General features: G+C 41.1%; 1 protein-coding gene across 1 annotated transcript in view; it reads left to right on the top strand.

The window, feature by feature from the left end:
- Nucleotides 1–14,504, top strand: part of CDC42EP3 (CDC42 effector protein 3) — a 31,020-nt gene extending 16,516 nt beyond the window's left edge. Inside the window, exon 2 of the mRNA XM_083176035.1 lies at nt 11,659–14,504. Within this exon, the coding sequence (XP_083032161.1) occupies nt 11,875–12,645 (771 nt within the window). The 5' untranslated portion in view covers nt 11,659–11,874 and the 3' untranslated portion in view covers nt 12,646–14,504. The remainder of the gene's footprint in view (nt 1–11,658) is intronic.
- The last annotated feature ends 11,937 nt before the right edge of the window (nt 14,505–26,441 follow it).

Raw genomic sequence — 26,441 nt, forward strand, 5'->3', positions numbered from 1 at the left:
AAACTGAAATCAGTAAAACTTTAGCAAGCCACATGAATGGGTTGGTAACAGTGATCCCTTTAATAAATCTAGTACAGATAAAGCCATCCTCATCTAGCCCTTTAATAGGATTAAGTGAGCCAGAACTGCTGGAGTTCATACTCTGCTAATCCCCTACAGTATTGTTCTATATATTGTATTGCAGCTGAGAACAATAGATGATAATAAGCCTTGGTGAGCCATGTCTCTCACCATGGCTTTCCAGAGAAGGCTAGTTGAAGAAGGCTCCATCTGTAGGTGACTAGAAAGGGCAGAATCACTGAACAGCGGCTTGTTTAGCTTCCATTCCTACAACTACTTTACAGCCTGTAACATGGCAGTTAGGAGATTGGCTGGTACTTTACTTTTTTCCACTTTACAGGGTGAACATAACATGTCCTTTTTGCAACTTTTTTAGTGGCAATATGGCAAATTTAGGATGTTAAAGCACATTGTTTTTCAACCATTCAAACTGACAGATAACCATTCGAGGTGTGAGGAATCTCATATGTAGAAAAGTCAAGTTGGACAGGTTTGGCTATGCATAAGGTGCATCTGTCCATTATGTACTCCTCTCCAATGCTGGGTGGGCCAAAGATCTCCCATATGCAGCAATGGAGATTATCAGTCGCCACATTTATCATCCATCTTTTATTCGATTATACTAGAGCCATGCACTATGTCATGGGGCTGCCAATTTATGTCAGATTGCTCAAACTAGCTCCCAGCACCCTCCAGGGGTTTCTTGGGGCGAAACTCAGAAATTCTGACATCACAAAGGACATCTCTTTTTGGGAGAAGTGTCCTTTGTGATACTAATCACATATACATATGCAGTTATTAAAGATGTAGTAAGTGGCTATATGTACTACAACACAGAAGCGATGCTTAGTACATCTTGCCAATAGACAAATCTTGATAGAATTGTGGTTATCCGTCCTCTTTTTGCTGACCATGTCTGGCTTTATCATTAGTAAAGGTGAATCCCATTGAGATATTCATCAATGACTGATAATTAATAAGGATCATGTCAGAATCTTACAAAAACCCTGTATGTCCTCACTGTTCACTTCTAAACTGGACTGTTACATTACCATGGACTTGGCCTTCTATCTCTGTGTTCTACTTACTGCCTGCGAGTCACTAAATATTTCCAAAATATATTTAGCTGTTTTATATAGAGAATATTTTGGCAGTAAGATCAGGCTGTAAAATATAAGTAGACTAAAATACAACATGCCTTCGGTCTATTGCTATTGTTTAGATGTGTGTTCTGCAGGTTTGTCCTGCCAAGATTCAAAAGAATTATGGGGGTGTTAGGCTGGGGATTATATTGGTTATTGAAGCTTAGCTGTAAATTATACTTTCTTTGCTCGGTCTTGCAAGTGTTTTTCTTTTTCTATGGAAACACAAATGCTATAAATGTAATCACTAATCTTGCTTTTAAACCGATCAGGCTTTTATTAGAAGTGTTCAGTGTTACTGCTTTTTTCTGTTCATTTTTGACACAATCTATATTAGTGTGCCGATTGCAAGACGGATTGTAGATTTTGCTAGTTTTCATAAAATGAATGCCTGAATTGAGTTTAAAGACTGATAGATGCAGGTTCAGGTGTTTGAGTAATTATTAAAAACTTAATGGTCTCATCAAAAACAGCCTGTGATATGGCAGTTAGGAGCTGATTGACTGATACTTTAGGGGTATTCAATTCAACTGCGTCTAAGGTTAATAGGTACAAAAAGTTGTCATGTGCAATTTGTCAACATGCCGATTGTCAAGACACATATGGTCACCCACGACATTTTAAAGTAAATGTTTTGTCGTCCATTTTAATGTCAACATTTTTGTTTTGTCAACCTTTTCTACCTATCGACCTTGTACATGTTGACCTAACTACCCTGTCAACTTTTTGATCCTGTCAACCATGTTCATGCCAACCATATGGGGTCAGCGTAATGACTGTTGACCTAATATGGGTTGACCCATTAATTCATACCCCATTTTATCCCCCATACCGACTAACAACCTCTCTGCGTTAATCATTATTGGAAATCCCCGCCTCCTGCTGGCTGCAGTAGCGCAGAGTACACATGCGGGCACCTTTCATCTCGCTGCAGAAAAACTGATATGTTTAGATTTGTGTCAATCATAACACAGCAGAAAAATATTAACTAGGAATTTCATATAACCCTATTAATAATTTGGCCAATTCAGTTAGAAAAGAAATGGGTAGAGACCTCCTCCTTGAATACCAAGCCATAGACAGTTTCTTGGCATTATGTCATTTGTTCAGTCTGGATAATATGGTTTAAACAATAAAATATGCTTATACATCATGCAAATGGCAAACCTTAAATATAAGGTTTCATCTTTTATATTGCTCTGCATTTTGCTGCTGCTAACAGTTGCTTCAATGCATTGTTTAGGTAGAATCTACATTCTCTGTCAGCAATGTAACTGTAAGCAATGTGTTAGTTAATGCCTAGCATGCAAACTAAAGCTGGACGAATGGCCCTTGGATTGTATAGGTGTGTACACTGTCCCAACTCATGTGCTCCGAACGATAAATGGCTAAGATTGCTCTGCAACATTCTTAGTCAGTCATAACATTATGTCTGTCCTGCATACATAAAATGCATAAAAGAATCCCAAATTGAGGCAGTTCATTGACTTGACAGAAAACTTTGTCGTCTCTGTTAAAATTCTGTTGGGGTAAGGAAGTCATAACATTTTTATATTCTGTACTGACAGTTCATACATCTGAGTGGTGTAATGGTCACTTGTATACAAAGTTACTGGTCATTTCCTGGCGGCTCAGCTGCAAGCGCTGACTAATGGTGAAATATCTAAATTGTTTGTGAGTACACCATTGTGCTTGGTAGAGGAAGTTTGCGAAGTTTGGTGAATACAATCATATCCTGGAATAATGATTTCCCTTACCTCTTACAATGAATTGTTACTTCAGATATATCCAGCCCAGAATTAAGAATGAACATCTAAGGCTTCATTGATCTCATGGGTATTTATGTGCTAGTGTCTGGATTGGGGGTGTAATTTTATTAGATTTTCCCACATTAATTGCACATATATAATTACAGGGTAGCAGCGCACCATGGGCCTCATTCTAATTCCCTCTGCACTGTCGGCATGGCGCTCGCACAGTGTGGGGCGGGGTGGGCGGTGGCGGGGAGGGGGAATGGGATTGCCCAGCGCTTCATGGGTGCTCCCATGCAAACACTGGTTGTTCCCATGCTAATGGCGGCATGACGCTGGGTGCCGGGGGAGGGCGGCTGTCGCTACATGACGTTTTCTAATTGAATTTTGCATTTCTCGGGTGCACGCAGTTGTGCAAAGTCTGCAAATTTCATTAAACAAATTTGCATTCAGAGACTTTCACCTACTGTAATTACATAGTTACTTAGTAGGTAAGGCTGAAAAAAGACTTGCGTCCATCTAGTTCAACCTGGTATAGATATCCATTGCTGATTTGGTAGGTTCTGGTATTTTACAGACAGATTATATTTCTTATTTGTACCCATGGATGTTTTTCTCCAGTAAATGTTTGTCCAACTTTGCCTTGAACGCATTTAATGAGCCAGCCGTTACCACCTCTCTGGGAAGAGAGTTCCAGAGTTTGACTGTTCTGACCGTAAAGAAATTCTTTCTACTAGCTGAATGAAATCTTTTTTCTTCTAATCTATACTCATGCCCTCGCGTCCTAGATTCCTTTCTAGTAGGAAAGAGGGTGTGTGACAGTTCCTTATATTGGCCCTTGATATACTTGTACATTTTGAGCATGTCCCCCCTTAAACGTCTCTTTTCCAATGTAAATAGTCCCAAATTGCTTAATCTCTCCCCGTAGCTTAAATTCTCCATTCCCCTAATAAGCTTTGTTGCTCGCCTTTGGACTTTTTCTAATTCTATGATGTCCTTTTTATAGTGTGGGGCCCAGGAACTGCACTCCGTACTCGAGGTGAGGTCTCACCAATGCTTTATACAGTGGCATAATTACCCTCGAGTCCCTAGTTTCCATTCCCCTCTTAATACATGCCAGAATTTTGTTGGCCTTTTTTGTAGCTACATTACAATGGGCACTACATCCCAGTTTGCTGTCTATTTGGACTCCTACAGTAGGTCCTTTTCAAGTATGGAATTACCCAGTTCCTCTCCGGTAAGGTTGTAACTTGCACACTGGTTGTGTCTCCCAAGGTGCATAACCTTACATTTATCTACATTGAACCTCATCTTCCATTTTTTTGCCCACTCATCTAGAATTGCAAGATCATTTTGAAGCATGGTGATGTCTTCTGATGATTTGATGACTTTGCTAAGTTTTGTATCGTCCGCAAAGATGGATACATTGCTGAGTAACCCTATCCCAATATCGTTAATAAAAATGTTAAACAAAATGGGCCCCAAAACCGAACCCTGGGGCACTCCACTTAGTACCGGTATCGTATCTGATACGGCACCATTCACAACCACTCTTTGTTCTCTATTTCATAGCCAATTCCCTACCCATCTGCAGATATTTTCACCCAATCCTAGGTTCTCCATTTTATTAATCAATCTCTTGTGTGGGACAGTATCAAATGCTTTAGCGAAATCTAGGAAAATCACATCTACAGTATTTCCATTATCAAGGTTTTTGCTAACCTCTTCATAGAACCCTAGTAGATTAGTAATTAAATTGAGCCCTTAAGCTGAGTACACACTAAATAATGTGAGTTCCCAGCAATGCCTATTATGAAGGGGACCCGGTGGGGTGCCGGCATCTGGCATTCTGCAGCATGTCACTCGTTATCGATGTCCTCTGTAGATGGCACATGCAGAACGATGGAGAACATTGTTAATGACCCACGGGAGCGTGCTTAGGTAATGATATATTTGATACACACACTAGACAAAATGCATGATACTATCGTTATTGGGCATATTGTAAACTATTATCGTCTAGTGTGTGTGCGCTTCTGTAGAACATTTATGTTTTCTAACATTGCTTCTGCAAGCTCTACGTAATTCTGCAAGCTCTATCATCTTAATCTTCCACTAAAATTTAGGGGGGGATTCGGTAAGGCTCGGTAAGCAGCGAAGGTCGCTGTTTACTGAGCGCTGAAGCTCCACCGTGCCGAATGCCAGCCCCGTTCTCTAACAAAACCACTCGCACGCATCTGCTAGCAGGAGAAATCATTACATGGTCGCCGACCATCGAAGGATTTCTCCTGCCATCGGAAATAAAAACGTCCCCCAGCAGTCATCGACCCCATAAAACGCAGGGCGTTCCCATGGGCAAGCCCCATTTCCACCGCAACCGACCCTCCCTGCAACAAATTGCTCGTTCGTTGCCAGGGTCTGCGCACGCTATGACTCCCCACCATTGGAACAGGGCTGAATTTGCCGTATTTTGAATGGTACTGAATTAGGCCCTTACTTTACTCATTGTTCCCAAACATTGTTTTACCTTTTGCATAGTAAGCAGTAGAGCATTTACAGTGTTTTATGTTTTAATAAGAATGAATTAGAAAGATGGAAACTAGATTATGACTCACTTCCTTATAGTATTATAAATAAAGCAGCAATTGAGGCCTTGCTTGTCTGCATGCCAAGAGTTACAGTCATTGTTATTCATATGAAGTTGGCAACATGTGCCAAGTAACGTTATTAAAACATTTTTGTAATTCGAATCACCTGACCAAACCAAGAACATCACAAGTAACCATATGAAGGACATTTATGCTGCATTTTTTGGATCAAACAAAGAAATGAAAAGTGACCATTCTCATACCAGCATACCAGTGATTAGAGTTGAGCAACGTAGCGGGATTATTGTGGGTGAAACATTCCAGTTCTGCTTTGCAGAATTTATAGGCTTTGAATGGAGCATTCCTATTAGGAATAAGGTGAATAGTTCAGACTATTTATGAAGTGGTGATAAGCTTAAGCTATGAGCATAGGCTCTGTCACCACTTCATACTATTTATGAAGAGGTTTGTTAAATCCAGAGACGTCAAAGATTTTTCTGGTCGTTCTCTAGAAAAGGAGGGACTGATATTTGAGTTGTTTTATAAAGCATCAAAAGGTCAACCAAATTGGGAGCTCCTGACCAGGACAGCCGAGGGGGGGGGGGGGGGGGGAGCATGAGTGTCTCACTGACAGCGTGAGGCCATGCTGAGCCTGCTGCATAGCTGTAGGTGTGTGCTGCTGCTGAGATTACAGTTTTTAGAGTTTTCTTTCACCCTCCTCTAAACATTTTGGGGGCGTGGCCTAAGTGCGGGAGGTTCCCACACTTAGGCCACGCCCCCAACATTTTACAGGGCCCGGCAGTCCTCTTGGCTGCCCTGGTCCTGAAACTCATCTGTCCCTTCCTAAGTTCTTTGCTTGTCTGCTCTAATAGATAGCCAAATCATTGCATGGTATCTGGCCACACCCCTGAAGCTTGGGGCCACGACTACTGCATTCCCTACCCCAGTCTGTCAATGGCCTCCTTATCTGAGGGACTATATAGTTGCAGAAATGTGACTGCTTTGTTTACAAATTATTTACAAATGCTCTGAAATAATTAGACCTGGCCATGTAATGTAATCCTATATAAACTGGATATAAATCACTTTAGTGATACCAACGTTTTTTGGGGAAAATGTCCTTTTGTCAGTGTTAATTTTTTTTCCATTTTCTACCCCAGTGAGACAGATACATAGGAACAATGATATCAAAAGCAATGACCTTTTGCTCTGAGGTGGCATCATTATACAGGAGCCCCAAATCATCACCTTCCATTCCTAGGGAGGTAGAAATAGATTGAATATTAATTGCCAGTTATTTATATAGCGCATACATATTCTGCAGCGCTTTACAGAGAATATTTGAACTTTCACTTCAGTCTCTGCCCCAGTGGAGCTTACAGTCTATATTCCCTACCACATGTACACACACACACATTCATTCATTCTAGGGTTAATTTCATACCTCCCAACAGTCCCGATTTTAGCGGGACAGTCCCGATTATCAGGGCCTATCCCGCTGTCCCACCCGCGGGCGGCAGTGTCCCGCGGTGTGTGGGGGGCTGTTGGGAGTCCCCCCTGTCAACTGCTAAGCAGCGGGGAATAAACGCTGTGCGCATGCGTCTATTCCCGCAGCCAGGGGGCTGGGGGCATGGCTAGAGGCTCACAGAGCCTCTGGGTCATGCCCCCATAGCGGCAAAATGGAGGCGTGGCCTCGCGGGAGAGCCGCGAGTATAGGCCATGCCCCCAAATTAGGCCACGCCCCCGAAAATTTCGCTGCGGCGCGCAGCAGCAGCGTCCCGCCTGCTGAGCTGCCAAAGTTGGGAGGTATGTAATTTTGTATGGAGCCAGTTAACCTGCCAGTATATTTTGGGAATGTGGGAGGAAGCAGGAGTACCCAGAATAAATCCACGCAAGTACAGGGGGGAATATACACACTCTGCACAGTTAGGGCTATGGTGGGAATCGATCCCATGATCTCATTTCAGTCTGACCAATGTAAACTGCGTATGTTCATTTATTGCCTACACAGCTTTCATGTTACTGTCATGTGTCTTCAGCACATGTTTTCAGTCACATGCGTATTAGATCATTTTCCAATTAACTACAGTCATGGATGATTGGTGAGTCAGTTGCTTTCTCTTGTCAATTGTACAGAGTGACCAGAAAAATGCCCAGGGTCAGTCAGCAATGTCTTCAGTTGTGCACATAGTGATCAGTTGTTACAAATCATGTTTTCCCTTATGAAGCTAGTATAGCTAGCTGCCTCAGAAACACTCTGAAGCTGGGCACACACTAGACGGCCGTCAAACTTGTCAACGCAGGGAGGATGCCCCCTCTCTCCGGACCATGGGCCTGATTCAGCCCTGCAGCCCAATGTAATAGCCTCCGCGTTCGGTGGCTGTGCAGGATGCCGGCCAACCTTGGAGGTTTTTTAAAGGGGCAATCATTTACAAGGCAAAACATTGCCCTGATTGCTAATCTGAGAGTAGATACATACATTAAAGAAAATACACAGAGTAAATTTGCAAATAACAGGTGTACTAATTACTCAAAGACAAATTTTATAAGGTCCGCAGGTGGAGTTAATTATTTCACTTGTGATTCTGTGAGGAGACCGGCAAAACATGCACTGTGTGGGGTAATGAGGACCGAGTTCCCTGACCACTGGTCTAGTGTGTACCCAGCTTCAGATCATCTTTGTATCATTCCAGATATATATGTTACGTTGAATATTATTTATCTTTGATGTGCTTGTTAAATTCTCATACTATTGCACCATGCTTTCATTTGTTCTTCTGTGGGTTTTTTTTTTTTTTTTTCATTTTTTTTTTTTTGCTTTCGTAACATAAAAGGTGGTTTAAGAGATTATTGGTCCATGTTTAAGTTTTACGGGCTCCTGGAAATTTATACTGCTGGTGCCTCACAGAAATATGTATCTGGCTCATGAGGAGAATGTATAAGGACTTATCATTCATTTGTTAGATCCCACAGACCGTCCCAGTGTTAAATCATGCAAAATACAGATGGTACATAAATATAAACGTAACTTGTAGGCTTTCTGGCTGCCCCTCCGGGGTGTGTGGCTTAATATAAGGGTTGGTGTTAAGGCGTTATACTGCAATAAGAAGCAGATCGGGTGTGTGTGTGATATGTCATACTAGCCACCTCTCTCTATTCAATGCTTAGATTACTGGCATTGTACTCGGGGGTGTCAATACAGTGATGCGATTCAATGTGAACTGCTTCATTGCCTGGGGGGTCTGATCACTTCACGCGGGTTGTGGGATATCAGCTAGCTCTTCTGGGTGGCTGGGAGTGCCACGCGATTTTCAGAAAGTCTTAATGCCCCCCATACACGGTCCGTTTTTTCGGTCCGTTCTGTACTTTTAAAGTACACATCGGATCGGATCGCATCCCTAGTGCATGCAGTGTGCATGCACTGCGATCCGTTCCGATGTGTACCTAGTACAAAAAGTATGTGCAGCACATACTTTTTGTACCGTACTATGTGATGCACGGGAGCGCGCATCGCATAGTACAGAACGGAGCCCTACACAACGGACCGTGTATGGGCTCCTTGAGTCTGTTTTTGAAGGGTTCTAGAGTGGGGGCCTCTCGAACTGTGCAGGGAGGCTTCCAGGAATCCAAATTCTGGAGCCTTCCAGAACTTCTAGAAGAAAAGAAGAACACATGAATTCACTTTTACACCAACATTCGAAAATATATCAGGATCACACAGAAAATGGCTGATGGTGATTTAGCACCTGCAAGACCATAATATACTTCATTTTTATTCTGCTCTTTTCGATCTTTTTCATAACAGTAATATGATTATTTTGGAAAGCGAAATAGTAAAAAATCTCAAAACATCAGCATTTCTACTCTTGACCTTTTATTTATACAAGAATGAAATGTGACCACTATCTTACAGCTGCGCTACGTCCAATACATACACATATAAAAGTATAAGCTATAATGCTGATATAGTTATGATCAGTGTTCATTTTTGTGCAATAAAATATCACTGCAGAAGGTAGAAAACAAATAATATTAATGTTTCCATATTAAACCTATTCTTCATTGGCTACAGGTTCAATAGAGAATTTGTTCCCAAACCATTAAATGATCATGTTTCCAGTAAGGAAAGAACATTTGGATCCTCCTGTCAATACCATTTGTTGATTTAGTAAAACTAGATGTTCCCAAAGTCCATTTCCAATTCAGGGCGTAAATCTTTAATTAGGCTGTTTCACACTTTAGGCTTGAGATTCAACTCCTAAGATCAAGAGGTATATAGGACAACACCGTTAAGGTCGACATGCATTGGGTCAACCACTGACATGCTTTAGGTTGACATCACTAAGGTCGAGAGGGTCAAAAGGTCGACACAAGCATTAGGTGGACATTGGGAAGGACGGCATGGGTTTTCCACTGTTTTTTGAGCCGACGTGTGCTAAGAGGCGCTATTTCATGCCGTACCATCCACTAGGGTGTAGAGGGAGAATATAACAGTGTGCCGAGTGTAGCGAGGGAAAGAGTCCAAACCATGTGAGCGGACACAGTGCATTTTTTCAGTGTCTATGTCGACTGTCGACATTCGGGACAAAAAAGTGAAAAAATGTCGACCTTTTGACTGTCGACCTTCCCATTATTGACCTAATGCTTGTGTCTACATTTTGACCATGTCGATCTTAGCCATGGCGACCTTTTCACGTGTCGACTTTGCCTGTCAACCTTCAGTGGTCAACCCAATGACCCATACCCAATCAAAATTAGTAACCGAGGTGCCTTTGTATGGATAAGTAGTGTTCAAAGCGGATGCAGTCAGGATCCCAGTGCTCACCATCTTGCCCATCACAATCCTTACAGTGTAAGGGTTAGGCACTAGGGGAAAGGTTAGGTTGTTGGGTGGGATGGTTAAGGTTACACTGTGGTATGGGATATTGACCATCGTGATTCCACTGTGAGATTGTGAGCATCAGGATATTTCACCCGACCCATTCAAAGGCTACTTTCTCAGAAATATACTAGAGTGACCCCTAGAGAATTTTAAAGATGCATATTATATATATATTTCCATTCCCTGTCACCAACGTTTCTGGATTGCTTGGAGCCTAATCTGCAACGTATTTTTTGGTAAAGTGGAGCTTTTGGTGGTGTACAGAATGTATATACATATAGTATAGTGTAAAGATGTTATGAGGAGATAACTGAGACCAGATTAGTGAAAAAGTTTCCTGGAAGCAATGTGTGTTTAAGGAACATTTAAACCTCTCGGATTTAGGGGACAGGATGATAGTATCTCTGAGGCACATTGTAGAGCACTATTGAGGAAATATATTAAACAGTCACTTTATATTTATAAATACAGGATGAAGTATGTAATGCAGCCATTGCAGTTACTGGCAGGAAGTTGCTGTGCAACATTAAAGAGATCAGATTACCATGAAATTCCATAGTGATTTGGTTGGGTGCCTCTGTTCCAGTAAACGGTTTGGGTTTGATCCCGTGGAGCAATTATCGAATTGGTGAGCACCATACACGCAAGGCAATTTCTTGCTCATATCTTGAATGGGATCAGGATGGCAGGAGCGATATAGCATTAGAAACTGACACAGCCTTATTAAATCAACTGTGCTTTAGCATGGATATCCTTAAAACCTGGACTGCTCAACTTCAAGGACCAAGTTTGGAAACCATTTGTAATTATTGTTACAATTTAAATCCTATATTTGCAAATCTAAAGCATACTTATTTCTTTGTGGTCACATAAATTCATATATATATATATATATATATATATATATATATATATATATATATATATACTGTATAATTATTATTAATGGTAATATACAGTCCCAACAACAAAGATGCTGATGGAAAATGTAATTATTAATGTGCCCACAGTGTACAAAGAAGGCGCATTGACATAAAAAATGGTTAAGTTATAAAAAAAAGGCCAACATGACCTTGTTAATCCATTTACTTTAATGCTGTGTAACAGAGGGAGTCCACATCATAGGACTGACCTGCAGACTGGAACTGTCAGTACTCTTACTAATTATTGTTTTGAAACAGCTGACCTGTGAAAAACTTGTTAATGATAACCTTTTTTTTTTTTTCCGTCTGCAGGTTCTCTTATCTGGAAGCAGCCGCAAGTCTCTGATATATTGTTGGCAAATCTAAACTTTCGCTCAAGTTTTTGAAGGGGCGTAACTACACAACAAGAATAAAGCATGTTGGAGAGATTATACACAGAAGCAGCTGTGCCAATAATGTGATCTTACCGCAACGCAATCTTTGAGTTTGATCATTTCGCTGTGAGTTGTCCACTCAGACCTCATCAAGATGCCCGCCAAGACACCAATTTACTTGAAGGCTGGAAACAACAAAAAGGGTAAAAAATTTAAATTAAGAGATGTGTTGTCCTCAGACTTGATCAGCCCACCATTAGGAGATTTTCGGCACACGATACACATTGGAAAAGATGGGCAGCATGATGTATTTGGAGATATCTCTTTCCTTCAAGGGAATTATGAACTGTTGCCTGGTAACCAAGGGAAACCGAGAAATGGACATTTGAATGGACACAATGAATTCTTTAGGGCAAATAGCACTTGTGACTCAATGTTTTCCGAAACATCTTCACCTGTTCTTAAAAATGCAATATCCCTACCAACAATTGGCGGATCGCAAGCATTAGTCCTTCCCCTGTTATCTGCTGTGACTTTTAATTCCAAAAGAGACTCCTACAGCCCTTCTAAATCACCTAGACTTAGCTGTGAGCCAGTGTTAGAGGAAAAGTTGTTGGAGAAATGTGAACCTTACGAAAATCGGCATCAGTTTGACAGTGGAAGCTCATGGAAGGTCAGCAGTTCGGCATCATGCTCTACAAATGGAAGGTCAAGCCATTCTTCCAGCCTCTCTGAACAGTACAGTGACTGGCAAGGAATTGACTTTTTTGAAGACAGCCATAGTCCATGTGAAATTGAGAATACTGATATAAAATCAGACGAGTCTCTTTCTGACCTGGCCGGATCTCTCCTAACACTGCATCTTGACTTGGGTCCTTCTCTTTTAGATGAGGTTCTTCATGTAATGGATAAGAATAAGCCATAAACCAATTTATTTACAATGCTCATGGTACATATGGTACACAGATAGCATCCAATAACCATAGCAATCAGCAAGACGTCAATATTCTACATTTTTGGGGGGTATCTTGTTTGCACCTGGAATATTTTTTTTTTCATGGTTAGTAGCAATACTGGAGTATAAAACCTAAATATCTAATATGTAACCTTTGTACATTTGAAGTTACTATATTTAGTAGACCGTACAGTGGTAATGTTTCTTTTTAAAAGCTGACAGACATTATGTGAATGGTAATTTATGTGGATCTTGGTTGGTAAACTGCAGATCCACAGACCTGAGGCATTTCTCAAGGGCTTTTATGTGACAGTCTACCTAAGAACTCCATAGCCTTTATTACGTTACTTGTGTCTGGCCCCTCTATGTGTGGGATCCAGATATGCAATATCAACCACCTAATAAAGCATTGTACAACACTCTTGTGCTATTAACAAGGTCTATAACTATTATAAAAAAAAAAGTATACATGTTACGCAATTGGGGGCAGTTTGAATATCTGTTTGTGGCTGCAGATATTTCTGTTTTGCCTACTAGTATTTTTTATACTTTTGGAATGTTACTTTTTTATTATATTCTGTTTTTCGCAGATGCCAGCCTCATCAGTGTCCGTAATGTGTTTTTTTTTTTTTTAGATAAACCGTTTGATACCAAGCTTTAAGCTACACAAAATTTTGCAATGATGATAATTAAATTATTTATGTTCAGTATCCTTTTATGTGCCTTTTTACTTACAGCAAAGTTTGTATTTTATAGATTCGGCATCACCATTTTTATTGCTTGCAGATTTTCATTGCAGGGTTATTGTATATTTTCGTCAGTGTTCATAAAAATGTGTATCATAGTTTTTTTTTACTTATCTAAGTTCTACAGATGCTTAAAGCTTCTTTGTTCCATTTCGTAACAGAGCACTGGTTCATCACATTGATACAGTACATATGATAAATGCTTACCTTTTTTGGTTAAAATGTAAATATAAAACAGTATTTATAGACTTTAAGGAGTTAAAGGGAAACTGTACTCTAATGACTAAATGGAAAATTGAATTGAATCAAAAAATAGCCCATTATTTTCAAGGTGCTATTCTACATTGTTTGCAAGGTTATACGCTCGCTAGGTCAAAATACATTGGGCCGGCCGCTGAATGTCGACAGACCTTAGGTCGACATACCTAAGGTCGACATATAAAAGGTCAACATGTTTTTTTTAGCTGACATGTGCTGACAGGCGGTATTTCATGCACTACCATCCACATGGTCTTGAAAGAAAAATATAATATTGCCAGAAACATGTCAAGATTTGGGACAAAAAATTTGAAAAAACCCATGTCGACCTTTTGACCGTCGGCCTTCCCAATGTCGACCTAATGAGTGTGTCGACCTTTTGACCCTGTTGACAGTAGGCTTGTCGAACTTTTGCCTACGTCGGCCTAAGGCCTGTTGACCTTCGGTGTTGGACCCAATGTATGTCGACCTTAATTTGGTCAACCCAATGACGAATACCCATTTGCGATGAAGATCACAGAAATACAGTACAGGACAGCCTCACTTGTAATTTAATGTGAGTGATATCTTTACTGTGCGCACATCAGCCTTCAGCTGGGTGTTGTATTTATTTCCAGCGTTCAGTTTCCCTTTCAGAATACCAACAATCTTATGAAGTTCATCTGTAATACAGTAATCCGTGTTTGTTGGATTTAACTGCCACTTTATGAACACAAATCAAAGCACTTGTAATTTTGGTTGCATAGATTTAAATGCATTTCTTATGTTTAGGAAATGTTAAATATATAAAATAAATAAATTGACTTTGCATAAAATACAAGAAATTGCCATATTTATTATTTCAGGACCTGATTTTTTTTATTTTTTTATCAATATGTACTGACATATGAGGAGATAGATATCAAGCGGTATAAAGAGTGGTGAAGTGGACAAGTGGAGATGTTTCCCAGTACAACCAAACAGATTCTACCTATAATTTTATAGACCTATTTAAACATTCTGCCTTGAATTTGAATGGTTGCTATGGGAAACTTGTCTGCCTGTCCACTTCTGCATTCTTTACACTGATTGCTATACAGTGTCTCACCTATAGTAAGAAACTGAAGTCATCCATTTTCTAGCTGGCTATTTTTAGGTAAACATAGTCGGATCTGGGCTTTTCCCCATTTACACTGCGGTGCCAACCCAGAATATTCCAGGGCTGTCACCGTTTACACTGCAAATGGGTGCAAGGGACGGCGCTTGGCGATGACATCATTTCCAAGTGCCGGGATCGCTGGGACCGCCGATCGCCAGCTTTTTGCCTCGGTGTAAAAGGGGTATTAGTCTGTTAACGCTAAAGGGGCATTTGTACTTTTTTAACACTTAGATCGATCTACTAGAAATTATATTTTTATGATTTAATCTAACCAAGAGCATTTGATAATTAGGGATGGCAATCAGCCATTCAAAATCATCAATGGTTTATGGCTGATGTTGAATGCTTTAGCCATCGATGGGAGGGAATCAGATGGTTTCCTTCCATGGTTTCATGGTGTATAGATCAGCCCCCGACACCCACAAGTCCCGCCCCCTAGGCTGTGATTGGCCCATTGATGGTAAAACCATCAATGGTCTTCCAGGGAATAGTTTTTAACCATTGATGGCTGCTCACAGTTTGTGAGCCCACGATGCCCATCCCTATTGGTAACATATTTGCTAAACTCATAGGCATAAATTTACTAAGATGGGAGTTCTATTGAAAATGGGATGTTGCCCATAGCAACCAATCATGTTCTATCTAATATCTTATAGAAGGTGCTAAATTAATAAGAAGTAGAATCTGATTGGTTGCAATGGGCAACCTCCCATCTTCATTAGAACTTCTGGAGTATTATCTAGGTTGCACATACTGTATCTGTTACAAAAGTCTGCTCTGCTGACGGATCCCACAATGGTTACACACTCGGCAAGCTTCAAAGATTCCATTGCAGTAACTCCTGATTCATTACCTAGGCTGTGTGCAAGGTCTAGCTGTGTGCATAGATTTGTATGCATAATATTTCCGATGTGCAGAATTTTCAAAGTGCGTCATAATTGAAAAATAAATGCAGCGTTATACCGGCATTACATCAAAGTGAAACAGAAGTACAAAAATACAAGCACAACTCTGAAAATCAAAGGACTACTTTGAGGGAGTTCACATTATACTGCTGACTGCTTAATCTGGATATTCAGCCGTAATAACACCTTGTTTAACATCTGCAAAAAGTTTCACTATCACCATCAATGCTTCTATTTGTGTTGTCAGTTTTGAAAATGCTTCTTTTCTTGGTCCTCTTCTTTTCGCTCTCTATATGTCCTCTCTGGGTGAGCTTATTCACTCATTTGACTTCCAATATCACCTCTGCTGATAATACTCAAATCATCCTCTCCTCTCCTGATCTCTCCCTCTCTCCTCACTCATATCTCTAACTGTCTGTCTGTTATCTCCTCTTGGCTTTTTTAAACATAAATGTCTATAGGCTGAGCTGATCATCTCCCCACCCTCCTGCATAAATGCAAGCCATTTTTCATCCTAACCTTCTGTTTATGCTCATTGCTACTCCTTCTGTGTCACCCCTGTCTGTCTAACCCTCCCTGTAATGTAATGTAAGCTCTCACAAGCAGGGCCCTATCTCCTCTGCCACCCTGATAATTGCTTCAGTGTCCTGTCCCCTGATGCAACTGTCTTTATTTACCATTTATTTATTTATTTATTTATTAGCGCACACATATTCTGCAGCGCTGTATAGAGAATATATGAACATTAACATCAGTCCAGTGGAGCTTACACTCTATATTCCCTACCACATGTACACGCACACACACACACACACACATACAGACATTCTAGGGTTAATTCTGTTGGGAGCTAATTAACCTACCAGTATATTTTTGGAATGTGGGAGGAAACCGGAGTACCCGGTGAAAATCCAGGCAAGTACCGGGAGAATATACAAACTCCGCACAGTTAGGGCCATGGTGGGAATCGAATTCATGACCTCAGTGCTGTGAGGCAGTAATGCTACCCTTTACACCTGTACTTATTAAAATTGTTTGTACTGTAATTCATTAATTGTTTTTTTCTCATTTATGTATTGGTAAAGAGGGTACACACAATGAGATATGCACTATTTTTCTATTCGATTTTGCTTATAGTGAAATCGAATATGTATCAAATGGTTTTTCCACATTCCATGCAGATTCTCTCCCATTTAGTGTAAATCGCATAGAAAAATAGTCATGGCAGGCAAGACTATATAGCACAGATCTGTACCATGTAGTCCAAATCGAATGCGGTTTGCTTGCCGTTCAATCCCCATTTGATCAAATCGCAAGCAAATTAGCACCGTGTGTACCCACTATTAGGAGCTGCGGAACCCTTGTAGCCCCTTATAAATAAACAATAACAATAATTCTGAGTCATGTGCACCTCTGAAATATCTCTACTCGCTGCTTATTAAGGGTAACTGGTTGGCACCTGGATATTCAAAATTTCAGGTAGGATCTGATTGGTTGGTGGTTTATCACTCTACATTTTATCACTTTTCATGACCCGTAGTCTTTCAAACCAATCTTTTACACAAAGGATAGAGCTTGTGAAAATGGATAATACGATGATGCCTGATTTCATGGGTGGATGGATAGGGATGCCACAGTTACATTGACACAGTAAACCCAACTGAATACCGGTGGAGGTTTGCATTTAATACCCAGCATGCAGCGTTTCCGTGGTTGTGTACAAATTGGAAGGTGGCCCATAGAGTTTATGTAACTTTTGAAACAATTATTAACATTCATTTGCCTCTGCTAAACATACCTGTATTAACATGTATGATGCAGCTCCAATAACAAAATGTAATTCCACTATGTTATTAAAGGAAACTCCTATGTATCCAGAAAAATCTAATTGTGAAATGTAGTTTTTATACAAAGCATTTATAACTATTGCTCAATGTAGCCAGCAGCAAACCTGCAAAATCTGGTCTGGTCATAAAGACATAACATACCACCGACCATGAAGATGTAATAAAGAACATTTCGTGGGTGAAAGAGAAAGTGATCAATTCTTTTCTTACAAAGCGTGGTACCCTCGTTGCTTTGTTGCATCCTATATTTTCTCCTGTACACACTGTGCTTTCTAATGTATATAAAGTATGTCATTGCAAAAACCTGTTGGAGGTCTGGAGAGACGGCTCTGTCAGCCCTCTATTCCCACACATTGGCCCTTATTCAAATCTGATTGCAGTATAAATTTGTTCTCAAAATGGACACAACCATGTGCACTCCAGGTGGGGCAGATGTAACATGTGCAGAGAGAGTTAAATTTTGGGTGGCGTGTATTGACACTGAAATCTTATTTGCAGTGTAAAAATAATGCACCCATTATTTACCCTGCACAGAAACAAAATAACTCACACAAATCTAACTCTCTCTGCACATGTTACATCTGCACCACCTGCAGTGCACATGGTTTTGCCCATTTTGAGAACAAATTTGTACTAGGATCACAGTTTTCCACGTCCCCTTGCGTGGCTCGCCACGCTTCGGGTACTATATAAAGTTAACTCCACGCCGATATGGATAGTGGGGGTTTGAGTGTACTAACTATAGTGGGCGCCCAACTAACATATAAGTCCCGAATATCTCTGTAGTACACGATTGGCATAACTACGTGCATACACCTATGGGTACTTGTGGAGTATCACGGCTCCCATCGTATGCCATCGTATGCCATATGTAGTGGCATACGATGGCATACGATGCGATGCGATGTTTTACCGATTTTTGAGCATTTTTGCTCAAAAATCGTATGCCATCGCATGGCATCGTATGCCATATGTAGTGGCATACGATGGCATACGATGCGATACAATGTTTTACCGATTTTTGAGCATTTTAGCTCAAAAATCGTATGCAATCGCATCGGATGCCATACGATGGCATCCGATGCGATGCGATGGCACCCGATTTTGCACAGAAATGCATCAGAATGCATTGAAATGTGTATTAAAGTAGTGAAATGCCCCCAAATGCCATTTTTCATAGTGCACCACCCCCACTATCAACGTCAACCCGAAGCGTGGCGAGCGCAGCGAGCCCGCGAGGGGCGGCGGTACGCGTCCTACGACCTTTTCATACCCCCACTATCCACGTCGGCGTGGAGTTGAGAATAGAATAGTGTGGCGAGCGCAGCGAGCCACCGAGCCCGAAGCTTGGCGAGCGGACGCGGATACCTGTGAAGCCCGCGAGGGGACGCGTATAGCTGTGATGGTATCCGCGTCCCCTCGCGGGGCTCGCTGCGCTCGCCATGCTTCGGGCTCAGTGGCTCGCTGCGCTCGCCACACTATTCTATTCTCAACTCCACGCCGACGTAGATAGTGGGGGTATGAAAAGGTCGTAGGACGCGTACCGCCGCCCCTCGCGGGCTCGCTGCGCTCGCCACGCTTCGGGTTGACGTTGATAGTGGGGGGTGGTGCACTATGAAAATGGCATTTGGGGGCATTTCACAAGTTTAATACACATTTCAATGCATTCTGATGCATTTCAGTGCAAAATCGGGTGCGATCGCATCGCATCGCATGCGATTTGTAGCATAAGATCTGCATACGATGGAGGTCGTGGGAGCCGTGATACTCCACAAGTACCCACCTATGTACTGTATATAATATATATTTTGATGACTGATGTCAGAGTGTCATACAGATAAGTAAATTTCCCTGCTATCCAAACATATACAGGGGCTGTCCTATAAGAACCTTGGTTGATCCCAACTCCATTCAATAGGTCACAAAGTGGTAGATGTATGAAGCAGTGATAAGGGAGGAGAAGTGAGCCAGAGGAGAAGTGGCCCATAGCAACCAATTAGCTGTTCTGTATAATTTTATATTATGCAAATTATAGATGTTACTTCAGTGCTGATTGGTTGCCATGGGCCACTTCTCTTCTGGCTCACTTCTCCCTTATCATTGCTTCATATATCTACCCCAAAGAACCGTAAGTCTATAGCTACCTATAGTATAACAGCTTTCCTGTCATTAACTACGATCCACTGAAGAAGGACTACTAACAGTACCCAGAATCTCCCTGAATTCATCTGGGGGGTCGAGCTTTCAACTTTGCTGCTCCAACTCTGTGGAACTCTCTTCCATGCACAGTGCGAGAAGCCCCCACTGTAGAATCCTTTAAAAATAGACTAAAGACGTACTTATTTACTCAAGTATTCACTGACATCTACTGTTAAGCTTGTTTTGTATTTCAAGCTGTAAAAAAAATGGTGAAGCACTTTGAGTCCTATTGGGAGAAAATTATTATTATTATTATTTTGAGTGCCAGCATCTCTGTAATAGATTTGCAAATTATCTGCTAAAAATGCCAGCATCTCTCAAATTTGTTATATGAATTCAAATAAAGCATGTTGTGTTAAAAAAGACTATATTTCCTATATAAGGTAAACATTACTGGTCATTATGATAAATAAAAATGTTTGCCTGGAAATTTTCACACCAATTTAGATAAATTCACATGGCACTCAAATGTTAAGAGACAAAACATAATTCACCTCTTCTTGCCCATGACGAAGGGCCGGATGTATTAATATACATTGCCGCCCGGCCGCCGTGATGCCAGCACATATGTACTAACATATGCGACTGGCATCGCGGTGTGGTGATGGAGACCCCCGCGATAACTGTAATGTGCGGGGGGTCTCCGTCACCTCCCAGCCGCCTCCTCCTCCCTTTACGCCGGAACAGCTTAGCGTGGCTGTCCCCGGCGCCTCCTCCTCCCCCCTGCAGCCGGAAGGACATCCGGCTGCCTTGCGAAGGGGAGGAAGAGTTTACCTTCCGCGGTCCTGGAGGACCTGCAGGAAGGTAAGCTGGAGAGGGGGGTGGCGGGCGGCGATACCCTACTATGCGGTAGCGCGGCGGCAGGGTATTAGTACATATGAAAATGTGATAAAACAGGGGTTTGACCGCATTTTCGGCTTAATACATCCCGCCCCAAGTCCTCTTGAAATGACATCTTACAAACTGGTGTCGAACAAGCATACTGTAGTTGAATCTGATCATCGCAGTACTAAATGTTACCATTAAGGGGTTAAGATAATTATTATAACACTGTACAAAAGTAATGATGGTATCAGAAACTATAAATTAATTATAAACTTATTATTGATTAATCAATAATATATAACCCCCTGTGAAGTACGAAGGGTGTTAGAACGATACCTCTGCCTGCATTTTCATGTGCAATATCCAGCTATGGGTAATGTCAACCCATTCTCTTTACAGTACATAATAAACAGTGTAAATATCCAAACATAAAACTTGATTTTCTTGTATCATATGATGATATAAATAAACATTACTAGAAATTCAAATATGAAATTTATAACATGATTGTTCACAAATGCAGCTGACATATTAGGAATACAGAAGAAATATCTGGCCCCCAGCATAGGCTGCTAAGACATTTGCAGTCTTTTCATGTCTACAATAACAATGTGGCACTCCCCTTTGTCTAAAATACAGATGAACTGTCAGGACTAGGTCATAGTCTGTTCCCTTCAATTATGTGAAACAGCTGTGAACAGAGAGGCCACCAAAGTAGGCCACGTAAATGACCCTTGTAAATTTCCATATAATTTTCTTTTTTAGTCAGTGTAACGGTATACCTTGCTCTTAAACTGAACCTAAAACAATGTAGGTCATTTTATGGGCCTCATCTAAGCTAAAAACAAGAAGTGTAGCTACATGTTCTTACAATACAAGGACTACATAGTACAATAAATGGTTAAAATGCTTCACATTCATTGCAGGATGTTGTCTTGTTCCAGCTGACCTTCCTGCATTGCTGGGAGCTATAGGGCATATAATATTTAGCCAGCTAACGGTGATCACATGGCATTTTCTACACAGATCAATAGCTCAATTAACCAAAGCATGTGTTTGCAAAATCTAGAAATATCAATTGGATAAATACAGTCTAATCTGTATACTGAGGGAATGTGATAATAAACTAATAAGTGTATAGATATTGGGCCAGATGTACTAAGCTTAAAAAATGGAGAGTGATAAACAGCCAGCCAATCAGCTCCTGCCTGCCATGTCATAGACTGTGTTTGAAAGATGTCAGGCAGGAGCTGATTGGCTGGTTGTTTATCACTCTCCGTTTTACCACTTTGATGGGGGGGGGGTTGTATCCGAATTACCCAGGCTTGCTGGAGGGGCCCTGGTCCGGCCCCCCCCTCCTTCTCTCCCGATCAGCAGCAGCACACACCTACAGCATGTGCTGCGCTGACAGTGGGCTCACTGGCAGCGTAAGAGCACATGCTGAGCCTGCTATCAGCCCAGCACATGCTGTAGGTGTATTGCTGCTAAGGAGGGGGGGGGGGACAATAACACTCCCCCCTTGACTTTAGATTGTTGTATACCCCCCTAAAACTTTTGGGGGCATGGCCTAATCACAGAAGATGGCCACGCCTCCCGTGATTAGTCCACCCCCCAACAAATTTTAGCCGGGCCCGGCATACCTCTTGGCGGCCCTGATTATATGTTGCAAATGTAAGGCTATAGATATTATTATATGTGCTTCAATGATGAAAACAAGGCCATGTTAGTGCCTATGGTGGAAATTTACTAAGATGGGAGTTCTTTTTCACATGGGATTTTGCTATGGGCAACCAATCAGATAGTGGTAGACTAGCAGATAATAGATAGTGGGCCAGATTCTCTAAGCTTCAAAAGTGATAAAACTGAGAGCGATAAACAGCCAGCCAATCAGCTCCTGCCTGCCATGTCACAGACTGTGTTTGAAAAATGTCAGACAGGAGCTGATTGGCTGGCTGTTTATCACTCTCCATTTTATCACTTTTGAAGCTTAGAGAATCTGGCCCAGTATCTGATTGGTTGCCCATAGCAACTTCCCATGTGAAATAGAACTCCAATTTTAGTACATTTTACCCTATGACTAATACAAATCAAATATGTACCCATTCAAATCCTTAATTATTAATGGCTACAGCAGCTCCTCACCTCTATGTGTTTTGAGCACCAGTGGCCACTGGATGGCTCCCAACAGAGCAATTTAAGTGCTGCTCCATTCGGGCGGACACAGTCGTTGGCGCTGATATTACTGGTACTGTATGTCATTTTCACAGGCTGGTAGCTAGTCTATAAATAATGATCATTACACTTTGAAAGGAAAGATGGGCACGTGGCATTAGGTTGAATGAGGAACTACTCTTTATAGGAGGTGTACTTGTTCAGTATATCACAGGACTCAAGGGTTTTAGAATAGAGTGCGTGCAATAACTGAAGCCAATAGACAGCCACATATGATTATTTGAAATGGCAAAAGTTTCAGGACTGTGTTACAAAGACATACAGGACTAACAGGCAAAGTACAACACAAACCATATCGGCAATAGAGGATATACAAAAATGATTAATGCAAGCAAGTAAAGCATAATAATGTACATAAAATATAATAGGTACATTTACAACAAAAAAGGTTGTCTAGAACAGTGGTTTTCAACCTCGGTCCTCAAGGACCCCCAAGAGTGCATGTTTTTCAGGTCACCTGGCAGCTGCACCGGTGCACTCATTATTCACTGATACATTTTAAAAGATCACAGGTGGAACTAATTATTTCACCTGTGATTCTGTGTGGAGACCAGGAAAATGTGCACTGTTGGGGGTCCTTGAGGACCGAGGTTGAGAACCACTGGTCTAGAACATGGACAGGTGGAGAAGGTGGTAACAGACCAAAAGACAGCAATGTGGGTGCAGGGACAGTCACGGAGATGAAGAAGTTCCAGCAAATGTAGGGTCTCTTTTATACTAGTGTATACACAGTGTGTGCAGCAATACATTTTGAATCTCCATAGAGTTTCAATCTTAACAGAAAGGTATCTGCTCGGATAATGTAATAATAACGCAACATCATGGAAAGTTTTTGGTAAGTACCGAAGCTTTATGGCTGAAATCTGTTTGCACTATTTAGATTTCTAAAGAAGACGGTTTACATTGGGAGATTAAACTGTTACAGTTTTTGTATATCCCATCGTCTCCAGACATACATGCTGCCAACTGGGTCTTCTGTGTTTACTATATAAAACGATGGCAACTTCTCTACAGACATTAACAGTGGCCATCGGATCCTCACTGATTCTCTTCTAAACCGCCTATTATACACACATTTTAGCTTATTCATTTGGTGAGGAACGTGTATATGTATATATATATATATATATATATATATATATATATATATATATATATATATATGTAAACCCAATATTCCACCTCGCGCTCTATGCTCAAATCACTCTGATAGAAAATGACCAATATTCGGCAGCCTTTTACCACAATGTCCCCAGAGGGTCAGGGGACCAACCAACAACAATATGACACCCAGTTGTGGAACGGCGCCTATGTTTAAGAAGTAATAATGTCCATAAATATGGTAGTCCAATATTCAGTGAAGCAGTCAAAGGTAGTCTTTAAATACTTTAATTCTCTCCTTCATCAAGTTGTACCTGGTAGAAACAGCAGTGTACATAAACGTCCCACGACTACATTTATCTGCAGTATGGCATCGAGGTGAACCATACTTCCGGGGTAGCGTGGAACGCAAGCCGGAAATTGCGGTTCTCCCGTCTGTTTACCACTCGGGGATGTCGGAAAAGTTTTAGGCCGCGATCACAGCGGCTAAAGCGGCACAGTGAACACCTAGCCTTCCACTGTTATCACCAACAAGTTCCATATAATCGAAAATCATATATTGAATTTGGATTACATTATCCCAATGTTGGAATACACGCCCACCATTAAGGGGGCATTATGGGTAACGCTAAGGATTGTGGGTGATGGTATACACGGTTTCAGTTACCGGTTTTATACACACTAATATATACCCTAACCCAGTGGTCGAAGTGGGGCGGTATACGGGGGTATGGCATACCCCCACTTTAATCTGAAGATAAAAAAAAAAAAGTTTTTTTTCCCCCTCAGGATGCTCTCTGATCACTCAGCAGCACATATTGTGCTTTTGTAATACCCCTGTACAACGGGGCAGTCTGGCAGGGGACGTTGATGGACAGGGGGGTGTCCGAAGGTGCGCACTATATTCACTCTTTACTTTTCCATACCCCCACTTCAAAATTTCCATACCCCCACTTCAAAATTTCCACTTCGACCACTGCACTCGTTTTCAATAGTTAAAGGTTTTTATATTCTCCTATTAAGGTCATACTAAAATTAAAACATAAACCAGATTTTTTATAAATTTGAACTGAACGGACCAATGAAGAACCCAGAGGAAGTGGGTATATACTGCTTTGTGCTGTGGGTTTACTGCATTTATTACATATGGACTGATACTCCTGACGATGGTCTCGAGAGGACAGAAACGTTGAGTGACATTTTGTTCCATGTACCCATGAAGGTTTGAATAAAGATACTCAGCATTTTTAATTGCATACTGAAGTCTGGTGAGTGCCTCTTATTCTTCTATATATTTTGGACTTTTTTTAACTTGTTATATTTGTATTAGTATGCGTCATGACTGAAATGGTCGATGACAATTTATTTGGGCAAATTAGCTTTCCCATTAATGACACTCATACATTTTCAGATGTTAAAATTAGTGATATTTTATTGGACAGATGTTTGAATGATGATCACCTCTGATATACTATGCCTTGCCACAGTTCTGCTATTAGGGAATGCTAAAACTATGGCAAGGCATGCTGGGATGTGTAGTTTCACAACAGCTGGAGGGCCACAGTTTGGACATGCCTGCAATAGAACACTTATGGATGTATGTGACATTTTTTATGTGATGGTTCATTTTTGGACCTGTCTGGGTCACTTCAGTTTCCACCAAACACAAGGATCCACCCCTCCCTGCTGCCCTCCTCCTTATACCCATTGCAGCTCTGCTCTCATCCCCGCACTCAAGGCTTAATTCTGATCCCTCCAATCATAGTGCCATCCATATCACCCACTATCCCTGTTGTGGCTCTGTCCTTATAACCTTCCTCCTGAAGGCCAGGCCTCCTCTCCTACTGCTGTCCAGTCTCCCTTGCAGTAGAGCCATTGGGGACCAATCTTTGTGGAGATGAAACAGCCTTAAACAAATGTTACAGATAAATATAACACATAATAAATATTCTACTCATTAATATCTGATCTCTTGTTTCACATCACACTGAGACATTTTCTAGACCCATTTCTAGAAAAAAAAATACCATTTAGGTTTGTAGAGCCATCATTCGGTGGGTTCATTACACTGATGTAGATGACCTGAGCTCTGTGTTTTGGGACAAGCTTGGGAGCACAAAATCAGTCAACTGATGTGGGCTGCATTCCTCTAGGATCTAACCACAGGTCTGGTACCAGTACAACATTCCAAGCATTTCAAACAGATGATTGAATTCCAAAAGCCCCTTGGTAATATAAATCTATTCCCCTTTCACATTGTCCAAATTCCTTGTGAAAATTGTGGTGTTCAGTGGTTCAAAAGTCAAGCAAAATATAATAAATACTGCTATGAAACACAGGGCTTAAGGAAGGAAACACACTACAGTACAGTATTTCTACATATAAAAAAAAAAAAGTTTTTTTACTTCCTAAATTGCTGTAGAATAGAGCTGCCTTCAAATAACTACTGTATGCTGTTAGATGCACCAGATTGGTTGAAATTCCCTCCAGTCCTCCAACTTATATCTGCCTACAG

This window comes from Crinia signifera, chromosome 3 (assembly GCF_055691185.1).
Source record: "Crinia signifera chromosome 3, ASM5569118v1, whole genome shotgun sequence".
Taxonomy (NCBI): Eukaryota; Metazoa; Chordata; class Amphibia; order Anura; family Myobatrachidae; genus Crinia; species Crinia signifera.